Consider the following 21483-nt stretch of genomic DNA (forward strand, 5'->3'; position numbering starts at 1 on the left):
TCATTTCACACTGACCCAGTGTTTAAATAAATAGATAATTAATCAAGGAGCAGTGGAGGCGAGGGTTGGGGGGTTCTCAAAAAATGTTTGTGGAACGCCCTTAGCCGTGGGCATCAAGGAGGAATGGAGGCGAGGGTTGGGGGGTTCTCAAAAAATGTTGTGGAACGCCCGTAGCCGTGGGCATCAAGGAGGAGAGGAAGCGAGGGTTGGGGGTTCTCAAAAAATGTTTGTGAAACGCCCTTAGCCGTGGGCATCAAGGAGGAATACCCTGGGTCCCTGGCTCACCAGTATCAAGCAGTACAGCCAACATATGGACTCCACCTGTTGTCTGTATGGAATAAGAGTGCTTCCCACACGCACGCATGGGTTTATCCACGTGCTCTAGTTTGCTCCCACATGTAAACACTCATTAAATGTTTTGGTTGTCACCACATTGATGATTCTTGTCATAGCTGGCAACATGTATCGATTTAAAACGCTATTCTTCAGGCACATTGCCTTGATTGTTTTCATTATTTATTCTTGATTTCATAATTTATCCTGAATTACAGGTTATATTCCTCCAACAATCATTTGACAAATAATAGACATGGCACATTTAAGACGAAAAAAACTTTAGCTAATTAAACTCAATTTATGGGAGAAATTAGGCCAACTCTGCCAATAACACTTATTGTGCATGCATTTTGTATTGCGCAAGTTGAGCAAAAAAAAGAAAGTCAGCACAAAGCGGTAACACACCCACTCGTTATGGACACGTTGCTGCAGGATGTTAAATAGGCAGCATGACACATATCCACATCACCACGCTTTTTTTGGACTGACAGGCCTTGCGGAGTTTTTCCATCTCATTCTGTCCTCAAATTGGCAGTGATTATTTTCAGGCATCATCGTTACGAACGCCATTCAGGGGATTATTTCAGCATGCTGCACCTATTTCGCTTCATTTTATCTTCAGAATTGAAAAAGAAAACGTTCACAGCATTACATCTTGACTTAAAGCTTTCGTGACTGCAGTAATTCATAATCTTGGTTATTTCGGTAAAGTCACGTAGATAGAAAAATAAAATAAAATAAAAATGTTGATATTGATTTGAAGCTTTCGTGACTGCATGAATCCATACTATTTGTTTTTTTCGGTAAAGTCACATAAGTATAAAATAAAATCAATCACGACGTTTCTGGCGCAACAAAAGCGTCCATCAGCAGGTGGGAATGCATGGCCTGCTGCTGAGGCAGACTGTTTTAAAAGGTTTGAAATGGGTGTAGCCCAAGGGTCAGGTATAAAATAAAATAAATCACGACGTTTCGGGCGCAACATAAGCGTCAACCCATTTTAAACATTTTAAAAGTCTGCCTCAGCAGCAGACCATGTTTTCTTCCCACCTGATGATGATTGCTTGTATTGTGCCCGAAACGTCGTGATTTATTTTATTTTATACCTACGTGACTTTACCGAAAAATAATTGCTTTATTTTATAATTACTTAAAAGTAATAACTTTTTCTTTTACTTTTTTTATACATTTTTTTCTATCTACGTTACTTTTCCGAAAGAACCAAGAATAAGAAATCTTCACCTCGATGCGGGATGGGGGTGGTGTGATTGCGTTGTGACGTCACGCTGTGGATGTGAACATTTTTCTGAACGCGCGGCCGCTCGGCGCACTGCGATTGAGTGAGTTGGGGCAAGCGCGTGGACCAAAACAAAATCCGACTCGGGTGAGCAGCAATCGCTCGCACTCACACACACACACCGGCCTGACAGTCACAGCGTGTAATAACTATAGGTGATCGTCTCGAGGGAGAGTATAATAGCGTTTGGTGTTTACGACGTGAATTATATGGTGGTGGTTTTTTGTTTTGTTTTAGCACCGTGTGTAAAATGTGATAATTTAACATTCCGTTCATTCCACGTGATTATTATTATCGTGTGAAAATAAGGGCGTTTCGAGTGGAACGGGCTTGTTTGTGTCGCTGTTGCTGCTGCAAGGATCTCAACACACAAGTCGTGTGCTGTGTGGATGTATTTGTAAACAGAGCGAGGCATACTGACCATGATTGTGTTTACAATTGCAGCGGTCTTATATGTCAAGTTGCTATTCTATTGAAACCGCTGCAGTAGCAGGAACTGAAGGTTGAGTGTTATGCAACGGCTCAAAGCTCTCCGCTAAGTGTGCTAAAAACTCAACAAGGCATGTGATACTAAGTGCACTTAATCAGGTATACATGTTAAAAAAAAATGCAATGTTACTTTTGTTAAATAATGGAACCGCATGTTTATAAATGGCGGCTTTGTCACATTGTGATTTATAAATGAGATCTGATAATACAAAAAAAGCCTGCCTTTAATGTTTTCAGAGGTATTTAAAGGTGTGGTGGTTTTGATAGGTTTATCAATACAAAATGTTCACAGATAGTAGTTCTCCTGCTTTGTTTGTTTCACCCGATGACGGTTGCTTGTGTTGCGATCGAAACGTCGTGATCTATTAATTTTCTATCTACGTGACGTTACCAAAATAACCAAAGAGTATGTTCACAGATAGGTTCTACAGTTTGGGGATTCTCAGTTGAAGGAAGTGGGGAGGCCTTCATCCAGCAGTGGATTGACAAAATGGCTGTATAGCTAACATCAGTGATGATATATAAACCAGTCTTCACCCTCCCCCATTTACCAACCCGCACTGACCAGTGTGGTCAAGTATGGTCAGGTAACTCCCATCACCTGGGATCGGCAACCAAAATAACAAGAGCAGCCATTTTTTTCGAATGCGTAAAAAAACTCACAATATTTCAGGAACCGCAATGCATCTGAATACGAGATGGTGGCCCTTAATAAATAAGGTCAAGAAGCAGTCCTTAAAGAGCATCATGCGTCTCCGGAGCCACAGATTTCCGACCCCTGCACAATGCCCTTCATCCATCAGTGTATGAGGACACACCAAAGTGTGTTGTCATCATTGCATAGTACAGCACTGTTGAGTTGGGGTGGGGAGCAGTGGTCCGCACTAGGTGCTTTGATCCAAAACGATGTGACACAAATGTTGAAGCATGGATTCTGGTAAATACAATGGGAGAAATGCTGGAAAATAAAGGATCGAGATATGCACTTTTTGGTGAGTTTACTGAGACATCTTTCCTGACCTATCATTGCTTCGATATCAACCGATACCTCCATTGAAACGTAGTACGTAAAAATCCATAATCTGTTATAATGGTGATTCCAAGAGGCCGGCCAAGCGCCATGAGTCCTTCATCACCTAACTGTAATAATACTATTGATTGGTTAATTGTATCTCGTGTGGTTCACGTAAATTACATCTTGCGATTGTCGAGAAACCACAGACAATCTGAAAGGCAGCCAAGCAGTGAGTCTGCACCAACAATTGTCCAGGCTCTGCGGTTTTCTCTAAATGAATACGTTTTCAGCCAATTAATGAGCGGTCATACGTAGTACAGCAGAATAGATCGTACATCAAAATCCCAGTAATCCTCGGTGATATGGGAGGGACCATTTCGCGGATCTCATAATCTGGGGTGCACCACGATGACTAGTCCTGTGGAAATGGTGCGCCGGTGCGATATGCCACCAATTACGGCAGGAATTCGACACGAGATTCCATTAATCAATGAACTAATTCCCAGATTAGGGGGAAAACTACTGGAATATAAATTCTAAAAAAAGCAAATAAGTTTTTTTCACACTGACACAGTGTTTAAATAAATAGATAATCAAGGAGCAGTGGAGGCGAGGGTTGGGTCATCTCAAACAACGTTTGTGAAACGCCCGTAGCCGTGGGCATCAAGGAGGAGTGGAAGCGAGATTTGGGGGATCTCAAACATGTGTGTGAAACGCCCTTAGCCGTGGGCATCAAGGAGGAGTGGAAGCGAGATTTGGGGGATCTCAAACATGTGTGTGAAACGCCCTTCGCCGTGGGCATCAAGGCGGAATACCCTGGCTCGCCAGGATCAAGCAGTACAGCCAACATATGGACTCCACCTGTTGTCTGTATGGAATAAGAGTGCTTCCCACACGCACGCATGGGTTTATCCGCGTGCTCTAGTTTGCTCCCACATGTAAACACTCATGAATTGGCCAATAACGCTTTCATATATGGATGACCGCAGAGCTTGAGCTAATTTTCGTGTCAGATCACCATGTGGCTGCCTTCTAGCGTGCCTGCGGTTCCTCGCGCCTCTTGATTCGATCTCTCTCTATGAAAGTGAGCGAATACCGTGCGCATCACAAGTCGAAATGATGATTATTATACCAGGAAGACATATCTCCTCTGCTACCCTAACTCGCTCTTCTCCCCCAATACTCGTCAGTACGCACCCTTTCCTTTCCGCGATTAGGGCCGAGCTCTTCGCGACCATCCTATGAGCGAGATCCCCGAACCGGGTTCCCCCCGTCAGTCGTTATATTACATCTTCTCCTGTGTCCCCAAGGCTAAACATGTATCCATATATTTCCCGCCCTTCCTCCAATTAATCTACTTCATGCTCCATAAAACCCCACTAACACAACTCAACCATTCATGATCACTAGGCCACGTAAACGTGAGTGCCCGCGTAATGTGATGGGCATCAGTGAATTTTTGAGTGTTCGATTAGAATGAGGTATTGGCCCAGTTTTACACGTCATATCAGTCGGAAGATGCATTTGTCATCTCGCTGACATCTATCAATAAATACATATCCTACATGTCTCTAAGGCACTCGATCATTGGGCCATTTTCGTATACTCTATAGAGCAATCTTTTTTTGCGTACACGACCTGTGTTTTGGAAACATTTAAATAATGTAACTTTGTACATTTTACCACCATGAACGCAACCGATAAATTAATGCTACAAGTATAATCACTATTCGTTGTTACAGGTTCTATAGCTGCTACGTGTTGTGCATTATCGCGTACTGGGATTCACTGGCCAGTAATGTCTGAATGGCCGTTTAAAAATATCAATTGCTGCTAATGTGATGATTAATTCTCCTGTCTGAGGAATTGATATTCATCATTGTTGCTTTGTTTATATGTAAGTTATTACATTGTACAACACTGTAATGCTGATTGTCCAAATGTGTAGTTATTTTCAAATAGATTGTTGTTATATTGTATTTTCGGTTTCGGTGACAATGTGCTATTAATGCTAACTACCCTATATCGTCCAAGGGCGGGTGTATTGCAGTAAATCTGAAACCTGAAAGCGAAAAGCAGACCGCGACGTGTTATTAATTGCATCAATGCGTGTGCAATTTGTAAGTGCGCGGTGACACATTTTTTGGTTATAATCCCTTGTTCATCATGACGTCCTTTTTACTTTGATGTCTCAATAGTGTGACGAAGATTGCGCGACGTGAGGGTTCTGCCTTTGTAGTGAGGGTTCTGCCTTTGTCGTGAGGGTTGTGAGTTGACGCCGAGGAGGGGGGAGGAGGCGCCTCGCCCCCCCCCCCCCATGTGGAGTGACGTCACCCGTTAATTATTATTAATGGTTGGGGGATTGCCATTTGGAGGACGTTACCTGTTCATGATTATTAATGAGGGGGGCTGGTTGACGTGGAGTGACGTCACGCGCGTTACACACCGACATTCTTGGGTAATTGTATTCGTAAATAGTCGGTTGCATTCTTCTGGAGATACCCTCTACCCGCATTTCTCAAAACATTCTCGACATTATCTACATTTTCTCTTGAGGTCATCTTCACCTCTTGTCTACAGCTCCGCTCACCTCACAGTGTCTATTCTCTAATCACATAAATGATTTATAACTATATTTTACTCCATGACATCTCCACGACTATTCTATCCTAATTAAAATTCAGAACAAGCCAAGTTGAGGTATTTGTCAGGATAGCAAACAAACTGATATTTGCAGCGCTTTATTATATGACAAAAAATATAACGATAAATAATGGTTTGATTTTGACTGCGACAAATAAGCTGTACCATACCAACTTTAAGCTAAGATTTAAATCCATAAGTGAATTTACGAATGTTTTTATATGCTTCCCTTATAACAAAGTAGTTACAAAAATAACTCGACATTCTAATAATCCATATAGGAAGTTTCAGTACTACACGTGTACTATGATTTTTATGGTTAAAACAATGTAAGTTAAGTACAGTAATACATAAATACACAGACAATAGAAAACAACATTTATCATCTACAGCTATCTATATAAATACATACCTTAATCTGTATGTCTCAAATACCTCTAGGGTATTTCCTGAAAAGGTAGAAAGCTGAAATTTGGTACATAAGGAGCTTTTAGGACACAGACAACAGGAACACTCTAAAATCCGAGATATTTTATTTTAAAGCCCCCAAATCTGGATTTGAATTGCGCCATAAACATGTTTGTGCCTTGTATCATTTAGAAACCCTTCAAAATATGAGATCACGGTGTTTTACTTTGATAGAACGTTAAACAGCAAATACGATTAAAGCGATAACCATTGTTCTATCTTTTATTGTTTTTGAGATGTTTACGATTCAAGCGATTTTGAACAAAAAAGATGTGTATTTTATTATGTTCAAATTTGAATGATTCTAAAACGGTCAAAGATAGGAGCTTCCGCCCATAGAGTAAGTTCATTATTTTCGTCCTTTTTAATAAAAAAATAACGGAATCTTTAAATTGAGCGGTTTCCGATGGGTACGTCTTTAAATAGAACACGTTGAATCAAGTCGTCAACAATTTAGTTTTTTAGCAGAAAAATAGACGGAATGTTTGTTTACATTTATCTGGGCTAATCAGCGCGCAGCATCATACTATATGTTACGGAGCTGTGGTGTTTGGTGGGCAATACAACCTTATGGCTGCACCAAAGACGACACTGATGAGTGTGAATATATTTTACAGCACAGCACACTATTTTATCTGTCAGCTTTTAGTTCCAATACTCTGCAGTATAAAATATTGTATTATTTACAACTAGCTTTTTTACCCGTCCAAGGACGGATGTATATTGCAGTAAATCTGAAATATTCAAACGAAAATAGTTCAGCTCATGATTATTAATGAGTGTGGGGGGGGGGGGTGCCCCATGTGAAGTGACGTCACCCGTTAATGGTTATTGTGGAGGGGTAAGATGTGTAGAGTGACATCACCCGCTCATGATTATTAATGAGGGGAGGGGTGTGGTATGTGGAGTGCGTGACCTTGTGCGTTAGTGTAAATTTCCATGTGGCATGAATATTAATGAGGGGGGGCTCTGTTTCAGTGACGTCACGTACGGATGTAGCACTGTGCTGCGTATATTTATTTCTACCGTCACGTTCTGTAAAGAAACGTCATATTTGAAGCGACGTTGCGTAATGAATTATTTGATTCAGCTCGACCTTTCTCTGCGTTCGTATAAAAATCCACCCACTCATGAATATTAATGAGGGGCGGGGGGTGGGCCTCGTGTGGAGTGACGTCACACGGGGGGGATGGGCCTCATGTGGAGTGACATCACACGCAGGACACACACACACATTCTTAGCTTAATATCTTGACTTAAAGCTTTCGTGACTGCAGGAATTCATATTCTTTGGGTATTTCAGTAAAGCCACGTAGATAGAAAAATCATAAACATATCACGACGTTTCGATCGCAACGCAAGCAATCGTCATCAGGTGAAAACATACAGCGGGAGAGTTACTGAGGCAGGAAAAAATATAGCAGGATAGCTGCTGAGGCAGGATGTTATAAAGGTTTGAGATGGGTGTAGCCCAAGGGTCATAAGCGAAGTGGGTGGGGCTAGAGATTAAATGTGCATGTAAATGTAAGATCGGAGAGCTGAGCTACCTCCACGACGACGAAGCTGTAGAGGTGGCCATTGTATTGTGAGAGATTAGCATGTCAATGTAAGAAAAATGAAAACCACCGCCACATCGAGGAAAACGAGCAACGATGGCTGTGTTAGTGAGACATTAAGCCTGTTAATGTAAGATGAGCATTAGGAGAAGTGACAGCAGCAGATGACAGTGTAAATGCGATCGGTATTTCCTTGGTGTCGCGGCATCTCTTCATAAAAGTGAGCGACTCGATCATATGAGCCTTCTTGTCTCATATTTTTGGCCACCTCCACTGCTTCTCCCACTGTAGGTCGCTTCTCCAAAAGAGCTGGTAAAAGAAAAATAGTTTCTAGTTAGAAAAATTGTTTCAACAAGTCGCATGATTCAGAGGACAGTGCACTATTCACTGTCTAAGTACCCATTAAAAGAATACAACCACATTTGATTAATCGAGCCAAAATTATTCATCCATAAGTGGATTGCCAAATTTATGAAAAATGATCATAATTCGTTTTTTATGGATCACCGTTTATGCTGGATGCCTTAGAGCTCTTTGTGCATCATCAGCTTGTAAGTGCAAAATCCATAAGTGTTGAGAGATAAAATCCCACATATTCGCTCGAAAACATACTTTGTAAGTTTACTGGTAAATGTAGCATTTAAAGACTGAAATTATACACGAACATTTTTCCTAAAGATTGTTCTCTGCTCTACACATGTATATTGCACGTAACAGTGCCGTCCAAGTAAAACCCTGGCTAACCGGATTTCACACCTCGCTTATCAGGTTTTGCTAAGAAAAAACCCGATCTAAAATTAAAAAAAAGTGTGAAATAGAATATTTTACAAATTCTATACATACTCTACAATTCAAAATGTGTTACGCAATCATACAATCCATTGGAACATTCAAAAAGAGTTAATTTAAAATGTACTTCATACGTTAGTGGAAGAGGGAGGGGGGTTAAAGTTCGAGGGCAATGGGGGAAGGGTGGGGAAGAGTTTGGGGAAAAGTTTGGGGAGCCGGTGTACCCTCGACATTATTTCACAGCACACAGAACCGTGAGTTGACTTTGCTTTTGGCCTCAACGCTAACGGTGTTAGGTTAAAATGGCACCAGTTAAAAATATATAAAACAATGGCACAATGAAACGGGACCGTATTGACAGTTATACGTACAGGTGACCCCCGACTTACGACGGCTTTTGCGTCCTTTCTTAGAGTAATTAAGACCCCCACAGTAACGACCACAGCTCGTATCTACTACCACCTAGACTGCTACTAACGCCGAGTCGATTGATGACGCTGCTTTGCTATTCTACTGCACGCGTATGTAGAGTTATAGCCCGATAGTCAGCAGCTGCGCTGTAAGCGAATGCATCAGCGTCTCTTTTGCAACGCTCTTCACTTCTTTGTAAATGTCCTTCTACTTTTGAAACTTTTTCGCCTTTCACTTTGTCCGAGAAGAGGAAATGTGATGCATGTGCAGAAAGTGTACTTAAGGGTTTTCAAATCAAAGGGGCCGTCCATAAATTACGTTACTCGATTTTGGCCTATTTTTAACCCCCCTCCACCCCTCGTCACACGGCGTCACAAAAAGTCAAACCCCCCTAAAATATGACGTCACAAAGCTCTGCCACCCCCCAAACCATATTTACATTTTGAAAAGAAAACATTCTTCAAATCACTTTAAACTATTGTCATTGTAGTGCATATTTAATGTGGTGCTGCACTGGGATGTTGTAGGAGAAAACATGTATTAAAAAGGAGGCGATGGAAAGATGCAATTTAGCATAAAATTCACTTGAAAATATTCAACGTCTAACTAAAACTGCAGATGTTCAGAATATTATATTTAAATTATCTTATAATTATAAAACATTAAACGTAATTTTATATATATAAATATTTGGAACTTTGTAGCAGAACGAAGCAAAATGGAGAGTACCATTATTATAATCACATATTCCACAGAATGAAAAGCCCTTGTAGAATCATTAAAATCAAAATGTTTAATAACAATCATTCAAAAAATGTACAAAATGTATGCTTCTCCATTCTCCCATGGAGAAGCAAAATGCTCCTTCATAGAATAAATAAAAGCTGACGTTAGTAAATTTTAATAATCAAATAGTGAATAATGAAAATTAATCAAAATTTGTGTTGTTATAACAATTATATTTAATTAAGTAGAACGTGTTGTTCATATTTATTTAAAGTTGCGCATTTTTACGTGACGTCAGATTTCTCAAACCCCCCCCCCTCGTCACACGTCGTCATAAATGTCGCACCCCTCTCCCCCCCTAGGTGCGTGACGTCATTTATGGACGACCACTAAGTCTTTGTTTTTACTTAATAAATATTGTTAAATGTTATTTTAACTTACAATAAATGTTTGTTTGAGTTATTTTAAATTGTTTTCGTGTCCATTTTGGTATTTTTATGGTACGTAATGGGTTTCTAGGAACGGAACCCCAATGTATAACATTGTGCCGATGGGAATAAGGGTTCGACTTACTACGGCTCCACTTACGACCATCGTCCAGGGACCAATTAGGTTGTAGGTGCGGCGGTCGACTGTCCTGTGCTAAGAGTTAGAAGTCCTGCAGTTATATACAGATCTGAATGAAAGAGATGATTATCCCTAACTCTCGATGATTATTCGTTGTGCCTGCTTTCCTAGTTTTCACCTGTAACGTTTTCACTGTACACTTAGACGCATGTGAACTACACACACCGATGTATTTTATTGCACACTAGCAGGAAGTACCCGGCGTTGCCCGGGTCTTTAAAATATTCCAAAAACTACTCTTAAAAATGTAACAGCAGTGCGTACTGACTGTGGTGGTACCTGCTATGATTACAGCAGTGCATACTGTGGTGGTACCTACTTTCACTGCAGCAGTGCATACTGTGGTGGTACCTGCTATGATTACAGCAGTGCATACTGACTGTGGTGGTACCTGCTATGATTACAGCAGTGCATGCTGACTCTATAACAGTATTTATCGACTCTATAGCACAAAGTACTCACCTGACAGAGTGGCGTGGTGAGGCCTAGTCCCGTGCAGTGATACCTGCTATGATTACAGCAGTGAATACTGACTGTGGTGGTACCTGCTATGATTACAGCAGTGAATACTGACTGCGGTGGTACCTGCTATGATTACAGCAGTGCATACCGACTGTGGTGGTACCTGCTACATCTAGCAACTGTATAGTAGTGTAGGGCTTGAGTATAGCACGCCACGCATCCCCTGCCTCTGTTGCTATGCAAGCAAGCACAGTACAGTGGGGTGATGTGAGGTAATGGTTGTTCTTGTGACTTTAGGCGAAGTGGGTCGTTAAGGGTTGAAACAGGTGTCAGGGTAGCCAGGAGGACACAGGCCAGTAATTGGTTGGAAAGGTAATTGGGCATTAGCTGGCATCGCTCCGGCGGCGAAAACAAGCCCACGTGACACGGGGGGCCAGGGGGCGAGCGATAAGTGAGGGGTAGAGATAATTAGGGAGATTAATTGGTGTGGGGATATAAGCCAGAGCGCAACGGAGAGAAGGGAGTCCTGTACGAGTCGGCGTCGTGGATGGAGCTGCAGTAACGGTGCCCGGAGAGTCACAGAGCAAGTGATAGTAGAGTAAAGCGTAGAGACAGTGTTAGTAGCGTAAAGCACGGAGAGACCGTGGTAGCGAGAACGCAGTGAGCAACCAGGGTAGCCATGCATCGGAAGGATGCAGAGTAGGAGAAACCGTAGAGACGACAAGCGTAGCGATAGTGAGGTAGAGGGCATGGAGAGATGCGGAGCGGTGGCGCAGCAGAGAGACGCGGAGTGGAGCGAGGCCGCGCCGAGATGCGGAGCGGTGGCGTGGCGAAGGTGGACTCTTAAGAGGAAAATAAAGAGGAGAGAAAGACAACCCTTGTACGAGTCCTACAGTAGTAATAACTGCATGCATCGGGGTGGGGCAGACATCACACAATGAATATTTTTTCGCATTTTGAACACGAAAGAAAATGTTCCCCCCCAGGAAAGGCGCGTGCGTTGGTATGGTCGTGCACGCGTCATAAATAAATAAATAATGGTCAAGCGCACTAAAATCGCACTAAATCGTAAATTAAACTAATTTAAAGTTGACGGATGTGAAAAAGAAATAGCGCTTGCTGACCGCGGGGCTTACAGCGTGGTAACTGGCTTTTTTACGTGAACCCCACCGTTGGAGAGCCACAAAAACCCACAATTTATGACTTTTATATATATATTGTATGCGTGGAACTGTCTTTAATTAACATGTTTATTGTTTTTACTCGGATTGTAATTAAAATTGTGGCTAGCCGATTTTTTTTCAGAATAGACCTGCCCCCGATAAGTCCCACAAGCTGGGATTTTATTCAATGGTTTTACTTAACTTGATTCCTCTGTTTGTCGTGGTCAAATCTTGTAATCAAAATTTTGTCCACTTCCCGTTGTCTAATCAATTTCATATTTTGCACACATACTCAAATCCGGTAACAATACATGCCTTTATCAAAATCGGCAACAATTAATCTATGAATTCTCTACTTTAAAGCAATACAAATTTTGTAATGATGCCTAATTATTTATATATATTTGTGTTGGTCAAAAACGCCGCGGTCCCTAAAATGTGGAATTGGGTCGCACAAAAAGCAGGCGCCGCGTGTCTCAGGCGCCATTGACGTACTTCTCGACCATGAGTTAATAAAACCGTTGTTTGAAAAAAACCTTTTTAAAAGGAGTTTATTTAAACATTTAATTCGCATCGTGGAGTTTTTTTTAAGAATACATATTTTACAATACTGTATCACAAATCTAGTTTTACATGCTGTAACAAATCCATGTTGATTAATCGTTAATAAATTAAAGTACTAAAGTGTGTGAAATGTTTGTATTTAAAATTAGCATTCTTCGAACTTTCTTTAAATAACAAAAGTATGAATTAAAACTTACCGTTTCAGATTTCAACAAGCCAGGGTTGGATTCACAAAATCGGCCGAAATGGCGAAGCAACCAAAATTCGTCACAAGACTAAGGGTGCTTTTTTGCTTGTTGTTTTTTTTTTTATCAAGCGTGATACTCATGGCAGTATTCGTATGGATGAGCCAAAGTTCACAGCCTCCAAAAACATGCCCCACTAATTCCACTCATAATAAATGGATGCCCAACCACAAAGCCATAGAAATTTTTTCTGACCTATCCCCTGCAGAGTTAACAGCTGTACACAAATTCCTGCTAAATCAAAAGCCGCTCAATATTGTCCCAGTCACAAAAGCAACAATACAAAACAATTACATCTACATGATTGAGCTCCACAACCCAACAAAAAGAGAAGCCCTCAATTACTTGGACCATGGGGGACCAAAGCCTGAACGAGTTGCCAAGGCAGTGGTTTTTCGTGGTGCTGACAGTTCAGTTTCTGTTGCAGAATACTTGGTTGGTCCAATTCCGAACCCAAGATGGTACAATCAATACCATCCCTCAACAAGGAAACGCACAATTAATTTCTGCTCACGACCAACATCAGTGCCAGAATACAAACCCTTGTATATAAAACTGATCCCCAGTATCATGGACAAAATAGAACACGTTTTGAAAGAGAGTTATGGCTATTGGTTTCATAATTGTGGAGACAAGTGTCTAATTGCAGCAGACGTTCCCATCAGAGGTTTGGAATCTAATCAAAGGCATTCCTGGATTCAGTTGTTGAGAAAAGTGGAGGGTTTCTACTTGCAGCCAGTGAGCCTTGAAATCCTGATCGATCACAACAGCACAAATCCGGATGATTGGAGCGTGATGAAAGTAAATTACTATGGCCAGTTTTTTGACAGTATTGAAGAATTTGTTCGGAAATACGATGAAGGAACCGTCAACAAGGTGAAGCAATTGGACAGCAATGAAAAGGCTGCTGCGTACGATCGTCGCGGAGCCTTCAGAGCAGACACGCCTCAGGCGGGACCGCGGCAGTACGAGCCCGAGGGCCACCGCTACCAGGTTGACGGGAACTTTGTGCAGTACATGCCCTGGACGTTCGCTTTCAGAATCTCCTTCACGGGTCTACAGCTCTTTGACATCAAGTACAACGATGAGCGACTCGTGTATGAGATGAGCCTCCAAGAAGCAGTCTCCTTTTATGCTGGAAATACACCCATCGGGATGCAGGTGAAAGCCATCGACACAGGCTGGTCCTTTGGTGCTGACAATTTTGAGTTGGTGAGGGGCATAGACTGCCCGGAGAGTGCGACGTTTTTGGATACGTACCATTTTGTGGACGCGGACAAGCCGAGGAAATACCCAAACTCCATCTGCATTTTTGAGCACAACACCGGAATGCCCCTGCGTCGCCACACCGACAACAACTCAAACAATGGTTACACATTCTACGGTGGCCTGGTCAACTATGTCCTCGTGATTAGGACTATCAATATTGTGTACAATTACGATTACTTAATAGACTACATATTTTACCAGAATGGAGTCATTGAAACAAAAACCCAAGCCACCGGGTACCTCCAGACGAGTTATCTATTTGGAGACGGCACCAAGTACGGCACCAGAATATCCGATCACGTCCTGGGAAATCTGCACACGCACATGTTCAACTACAAGGTGGACGTCGACTTGGGAGGTGGGTTTTCATGACAAATACTTTCTTGTAAACTTTCATATTATGCGGTGTAACGTGTTGGTTTATGCTTTCAAGGGCCGAGTGGTGGCACAGCGGTTAGTGAACTGCACTGTGAACCCGGCAAACCTGCGTTCGATTCCCGGGTTAGAGCGAACATAAGTGTTCTAATTTGGCCCTGGGCCTCCCGTTTGCTAACTTGCACTGATCTCTGTGGTGAAGTGTTGACAAATTATCTTTATGACCAACACAGTTTAGAGATGGCTTCATACCCCCCCCCCACCTCCAGAAAAAAACATAACAGCTTTAACTTTGCACATATGCACCGAGGTTGTGTGCCCTGGGTTTTCCATTGTGTTTGATATTTCCTTCAGTGACTTGGTGCTCTTTCAGTGACCTCCTGCAGTGGGGTTCTATTTAAATCTCACACCGAGCAGTCACTGCTGAGGCACTTCAGGAAGTCACTTTAAAAGTTTTGTTTTTGATTATGTCGGAAAACCCAAAACACACAGCCCAGGTACGTATCAACAAGAACTAATTTTAGGTGGAATCTGTCTTCCCTAAAAAGAAGACGTGTAATGTTAAATTATAGTTAATTTTTTCCAAATAGCTTCCCAGATATAGTTTTGTAGAAATAGTGTGATTCACTAAATGTATCATCACTGCCTAAAAATTAGGAATACATTCACCAATGCAAGGAGTGTGTTCACTGTGCATGCACTTAAATGGCTGCAACTTTTATGGAATTGAGAAAAATAAATAATGTGTTGTACTACACTATCGTTTTAAACCTCTTGATAGCTAAATAGTGCTTAAACTGGTAAGTGGCAACCTTCTGCTATTTCCAGTGCAGTATTGGTTGTGCCCTCAAGGGGAGTTGGTAGTAGAGCAATGGATGATTGAATCCATCTATGCAGATCTTTGCGTGTTATCATCTTCCATTGGTGCCTTTTCTCTGGGTAATCCAAATTCGTTGCAAATACCAAGTATGCATTACATGATTAACGAAACATTCTCTCGAGACTTAGTGAGACTTCCTGTGTAAATATTATGGAGGTGGTGCTTAAAAGGTTTTGTGAAGAAGCTACTGAATACTTTAATGGACTTATCACAGAGTTGTATTTGTTCATGGTACTTTAAATATCCTGCAATGGAATACATTTGTACATATTTTTACACATCTTCTATTGCGATAATATACTGTAAAGCGAAATATGAATACAAGGGACTTTATTATCATGTTTGGGAAACTCTTTAAAAGTGCTTCTTTTTTATTGCAGTAGGTTTCATTAGAATACATTTTAAACATTCCGTGTTTTCTAATTGCAATTCAAGCAATTCAATCTAAATACAAATACATATTTCTACTTGAGTAATTTAAAACATGTCATGTACAAAGTATGAACGCAAGAAAATTATTCCAGGGGGAACACAACTGGAAATAGCAGAGTAGGCAATATCTATACTTTTTGGTTCTTTCGATAAAGTCACGTAGGTAGAAAAAGTAATAGATCGCGATGTTTCGATCGCCACTCAAGCAATCGTCCTCTATCCCACCAGAGGAGGAACATTGCCACCTCCATGTGGGGTCTTTCGGTTAAGCCACATAGATAGAAAAATGAACATCGCCACATGGAGCTTACATTTACAAGCAAATTTCTTACATTGACATGCTAATCTCTCACAATACAATGGCCACCCCCACAGCTTCGTTAATCAAGATTTCTCCTATCTTACATTTACATGCAAATTTCATCTCTAGCCCCGCCCACTGACCCTTGGGCTACATCCATCTCAAACCTTTATACAGTAACTCCCTGTCTTAACAGTGCTCCCGCCATATATTTTTTCCTGCCTCAGCAGCTCTCACCTGATGACAATTGCTTGTGTTGCGATCGAAACGTCGTGATATTATTCTTATTTTTATCACTTTTATAATTTCTCTATCTAAGTGGCTTTACCGAAAGACCCAAAGAATAGTTACTTATTTACCTGCAAAATACACACTGACATTCTGTTAGGAGGTTACTGCAATTGGGATGTTTGGCCATCACCATTTCCATTGTATGATTTTCGCTATGGGAGTACACTGGATAACCCAGGGGGGAACAGATGGAGAACCGGCAAAGAACATAACAAACGCCACCGATAAAGGTGCCAAATCCCGCATCAACCCCAGCCCAGGGTCCTTGCTGCGAGGCAAAAAATAAGTTGACCACCGTGCTACTGCAATAACCTCCATAATCGGAGGTGCAGGGGAAGGACAACAAACCAGAACCGCGTTTTGTGTTTAGTTCGTCGTCCTTCTCCTTGCACCTCCAATTAGCACGGTTGGCTACGCACAATGTGAAAGAAGTTAAACATGTATATGTAGCCATCTAAACTACTTCACGCTTTGTGATATACTTGTACAATATTAAACCTTCACTTGTATTATGTCGACAGGGACTGAAAATAACTTTCAGACGGCGTCTCTACAACTGGAGAACATTCCCATTCCATGGGAAACAGGACGCACCAAGATACAGCCCACGCTTCACCATAGCCTCAAGAGGACTGAAACTGAGGCAGCATTTAAATACGACTCCCAGCTGCCTTATCTTGTGTTTGTGAACTCTAAATCTAAAAACAAGTGGGGTCATCCACGAGGATATCGGATACAGCTCACAAGCCATGCCAAGCCACTTCTGCCTGATGATTGCGAAGAAGAGAAAGCTGCTGCATGGAGCAGGTGAGTCGAGTATTATTAGTAATAAGTCATAGAGTATTACTTATGCCAGAGGAATAGAATACCTTTGTTAAAACACATATATAACCATCTACAGCGCTTTGTCCGTCCACTGCTGGATGAAGGTCTCCCCACACTCGGTGGTCATATGGGGGTTAGTTCACATTTCGCCACCCACACTACTCGGTGCGGGTTGGTGACACATGATGACCCAGGACCTCGTGTTCTGCTGTCACCACTGAATTAACCATGGGTGTTAACCACTATATCACCATACCAATGCCTCATCTTACCTACAAAGATGTCCATTATTGGAACTGGAACCAGTCTTTCCAAAGGAAGACCACAGTTAATTTCCCACAAATTGGCACTCATTGTATTGATTCCTGAAGGAATAATTGGCAGAGTTGCCCCCCCCCCACCAATCGATATTTGAACCCCCGATGTCCTTCAATGCGTGCCACACTTTTTGCCAGTGGGTTACTTGGTGGAACCGTGTGCTGTTGATGGGGGGGGGGGTACATTGTTTACAGGTCACGTTTAATTTTGCCAGTACAGGAAGTTGTAACATATTTTCTTTTGTCTCGTAGTACATTTTATGCTTCTCAGATATATTTTCTTCCTCAAATAGATACCAGATGGCAGTGACAAAATACAAGGAGACGGAGCGGTACAGCACCAGCATTTACAACCAGAATGACCCCTGGGACCCAGCAGTTTACTTCCCGGACTTCGTAAACGATGACGAAAATATCGTGAATGAGGTGACTTCCCAATCGCAGCTAATATATGAAATGGTTGTGACCTGAATCGTGATGGTCCTTTGACCAAGTCAAAGGTCTTTTAAGCTAAGGGAGGTTTTGGGCTGAATTGTATTTGGAGATGGATGACTAGCAAGTGCTAGGCTGGTGGGGTTACAATGTGGGCAGTAGAAGTCAGTACAACAATATGCATTGTTGTGCTGTACTTCAATGCTTCTACATCGCTCCTCGGCGGTAAAAAATGTTTGGTGAAATTGATTGTCATCTAACACAACAGTCAATACCCTACTTGGTTGATTATGTTCTTCCAAATATTGCTAAATTTGAGAGAGACAAAACACAGACACGGAGACACATAAACAGACACACAAGCAAAGACAACACAGACACAGAGCGAGACACACACATAGACACACAGAGAAACAACGCCTCTGTGTTGAGGCCTTAGAGAGGGGGGGAGGCAGAGAGAGCGGGGGGGTTGGGGTAGAAAAAAATAGCATGTCAATGAGAGAGTTGTGTGGAAATCCACCCTGTAGCGGCCGGAGGACAGAAAGAGCAAATGGACCTATACAAGCCTGGCAAATTTTAGAGAGAAATAGGAAGTTTGAAAAAATAAACTTATTAAAATTTTGGCAATGTAACGCAGTGCAACACAGAGAGTCGGTTAACACACAGTTAATGCATAGCCTGGTTGATTACGTTCTTCCAAAGATTGCTAAATTCGAAGTTAAGTGTGAAATTTGAGAGAGACAAAACACAGACACGGAGACACATAGACAGACACACATGCAGAGAGAGAGAAACAGAGACGCACAGAGAGAGATAAAACAAACTTAAATCCCCCCTGTAGAGGTGGTTCAAAATTGATTTGAAGATTTCATGACTGCAGGAATTACTCTTTGGTTCTTTCGGTAAAGTCATCGTGTCTGTTTTGTTTCTCTGTCTCAAATGTAGCAATCTTTGGAAGAACGTAATCAACCAGGTTGGGTGTCGCCTGTTGTGTTAGCCGACTGTGTTGTATTGCATTATATTTCTAAGCTTACTAGGTTTGTTTTCTACCTAATGACGATTGCTTGTGTTGCAATCGAAACGTCGTATTCTATTATTTAATTTAATTTCTTTCTACGTGACTTTACCGAAAGAACCAAAGAGTAATTCCTGCAGTCACGATAGCTTCAAATCAAGTTTTATTGTCATATTTACCAATTCGTTTTTTTGTTTGAATGGTCACATGTTACTTTGCGCTTTCAATACGTCCAACTACCTGACTTCGAGTCACCTTCACTATGCTCCTCAGGACCTGGTGGCCTGGGTGACGGTGGGCTTCGTGCACATCCCCCACTCGGAGGACGTCCCCAACACGGCCACGTCGGGAAATGCTGTGGGCTTCTTCTTCCGGCCGTTCAACTTCTTCGACGAGGACCCATCAGTGGCCTCGAGGGACATCGTGATCCTGCGGCCAGGGCCCCACAGCTCTGGAAAGCCTGTCGTGTCCTGGTGGACGGACCAGAGCCCCATTGAGCCCAGCGTCTGCCTGCCCAACATTCAGCCACTATCTTACAACGGGACGTGCACTCCTGTGTAAATGGTGCAAACACGGACACCACAAATCCATCTTGCTCATCTAGAGAAATGAGGGTTGTTCTGGAGAAAAAAACTTTATAACCCACCCATATACTCCATATTAAACATAATGCATACTATTTTAAATGGAACACTTTACAACCTCCATAGTTTAGAATTATATAATCTCACAGATGATAGCTCAATTGTCGTGATAATTTACTTGCCAGCCACTTAATCTGCCGACTCCAATCAAATAATGAGATGGAATATGCTCACCATTGAGTGTTCTATTTCAATGCAAATGATTGTGTCTTATCTGGCTATGCACAATCACGAAATGTCATAGAATCAGAATGTTGCAACTGCTATATGCTTTTATTTGGTGCAGTGTTTTTATATACTTTTTATGTAAATGACACTTTTAGTTCTCATTGTCAAAATAACCGTTTGCTCAAACATCATTCAACTCGCCTTTTGCCTATCCAAGGACAGGTGTATTGCAGTAAATCTGAAACTTGCAAGCGAAAAGCAGAGTGCGACGTGATATTAACTGCATCAATGCGTGTGCAATGTGTGAGGGCGCGGTGACACAGACCTATTTCATTTTAAGGTAATAATCCTGTGTTCATCATGACGTCCTTTTTACTTTGATGTCTCAATAGCATTACAGAGATCGGTGACGTGAGGATTCTGCCTTTGTAGTGAGGGTTGTAAGTTGACGCCGAGGAGTGACGTCACCCGCTCATGATTATTAATGAGGGGGGGGTCCATTTGGAGGACGTCACCTGCTCATGATTATTAATGGTGGAGCTGTTCGATGTTGAGTGACGTCACCTGCTCATGATTATTAATGAGGGGGGTTCTCCATGAGGAGTGACGTCACCCACTATGATTATTAATGACAGGCGGATCCATGTGGAGGACGTGACCTGCTCATGATTATTACTGAGGAGGGCTGGTCGACCTTGAGTGACATCACAAGCGGTGCACAGGCATAGGTAATAATCGGAGGGGGGGGGTGGTGTCCATTTGGAGGACGTCACCTGCTTATGATTATTGAGGGGGGCTGGTCGATGTGGAGTGACGTCACGAGTGTTAAGGACATTCCTGGGTGATTATAGTAGGTATGGTTGCAGGTATGTGCTGTATGCTGCACAATGCATGTTTACTGAAATTAGTATATTTTTTATGTGTTTTAAATATTCTCTGTTAATTGGTAGTTGCCTGCTGGTGTTTTAATACTGTAAACAAAAACCTTACATTCAAAGTAATTTTTTTTACAATGTAAAATATTTCAAATGTACTGAATTAGTGTACTGTAATCATGATGCATGTTCTTTTTACACGTGTGGACCGGATTTTAAAAATACACATCACAAGACGACTACTAAAAGTTAACTGGCGTGCTTTCAGCTGTAAGAAAATGAAGCAGTATTCACATTGTTCTGCCTCACGGCAGATGTGGGGCGTGTGTACACAGGAATTTCCTGTTTTTGATGCTGGGGGTGGTCACGTGACGAGGAAGTTGCGATTTTAGATTTCCGCTGAACCACGGGCGTCGGCCATTACAGACATAATTCAAGATGGCGGCACACATCGCGGCCCAGTGAAGCCAGCTGCAGTTGTCCGTTGTGGGACTTTGGGAAGCATTGTCTGTAAGTTCGTTTGTGTTCTTATAATATTGGCAATGTTGCTATAATGTTAGAAGAACCTTTATAATGCTGTTATAATGTTAGGACCTTTATAATGCTGTTAAATTGTTACGATGAATGCGGGGCCTAGTTGACAATAAAGCCTGCAGCTTGCCTTGTTGTGACTTACCTGTAATCGAGTAAGTGGATTCAAACTTGCAATAACAAAATTTATCATTCATAAGACAATGTTATGATGCTGTGGTGTTTATTCATTGTGTTGGTGTTTCTGGGTATTAACAGATGCTGTATCTGTGCTGTTTTCTTACCAGTTTTACCTCTCGTTCAATTTCAATAAATGACGTTCGGAGTCAGATGTTCA

At 41.8% G+C, this 21483-nt stretch overlaps 1 protein-coding gene across 1 annotated transcript; it reads left to right on the top strand.

The window, feature by feature from the left end:
• Positions 1 to 1363: 1363 nt before the first annotated feature.
• Positions 1364 to 21483, top strand: LOC133345887 (amiloride-sensitive amine oxidase [copper-containing]-like). Its single transcript, XM_061556970.1, has 5 exons — positions 1364 to 1720; positions 12752 to 14418; positions 16861 to 17146; positions 17775 to 17907; positions 19202 to 21483. The coding sequence occupies exons 2-5, from the start codon at positions 12792 to 12794 to the stop codon at positions 19487 to 19489; spliced, it is 2334 nt and encodes a 777-aa protein (XP_061412954.1). The 5' UTR covers positions 1364 to 1720; positions 12752 to 12791; the 3' UTR covers positions 19490 to 21483.

The sequence above is a fragment of the Lethenteron reissneri genome, chromosome 23 (assembly GCF_015708825.2).
Source record: "Lethenteron reissneri isolate LAM-NWPU_2019-01 chromosome 23, ASM1570882v1, whole genome shotgun sequence".
NCBI classification, from domain to species: Eukaryota; Metazoa; Chordata; class Hyperoartia; order Petromyzontiformes; family Petromyzontidae; genus Lethenteron; species Lethenteron reissneri.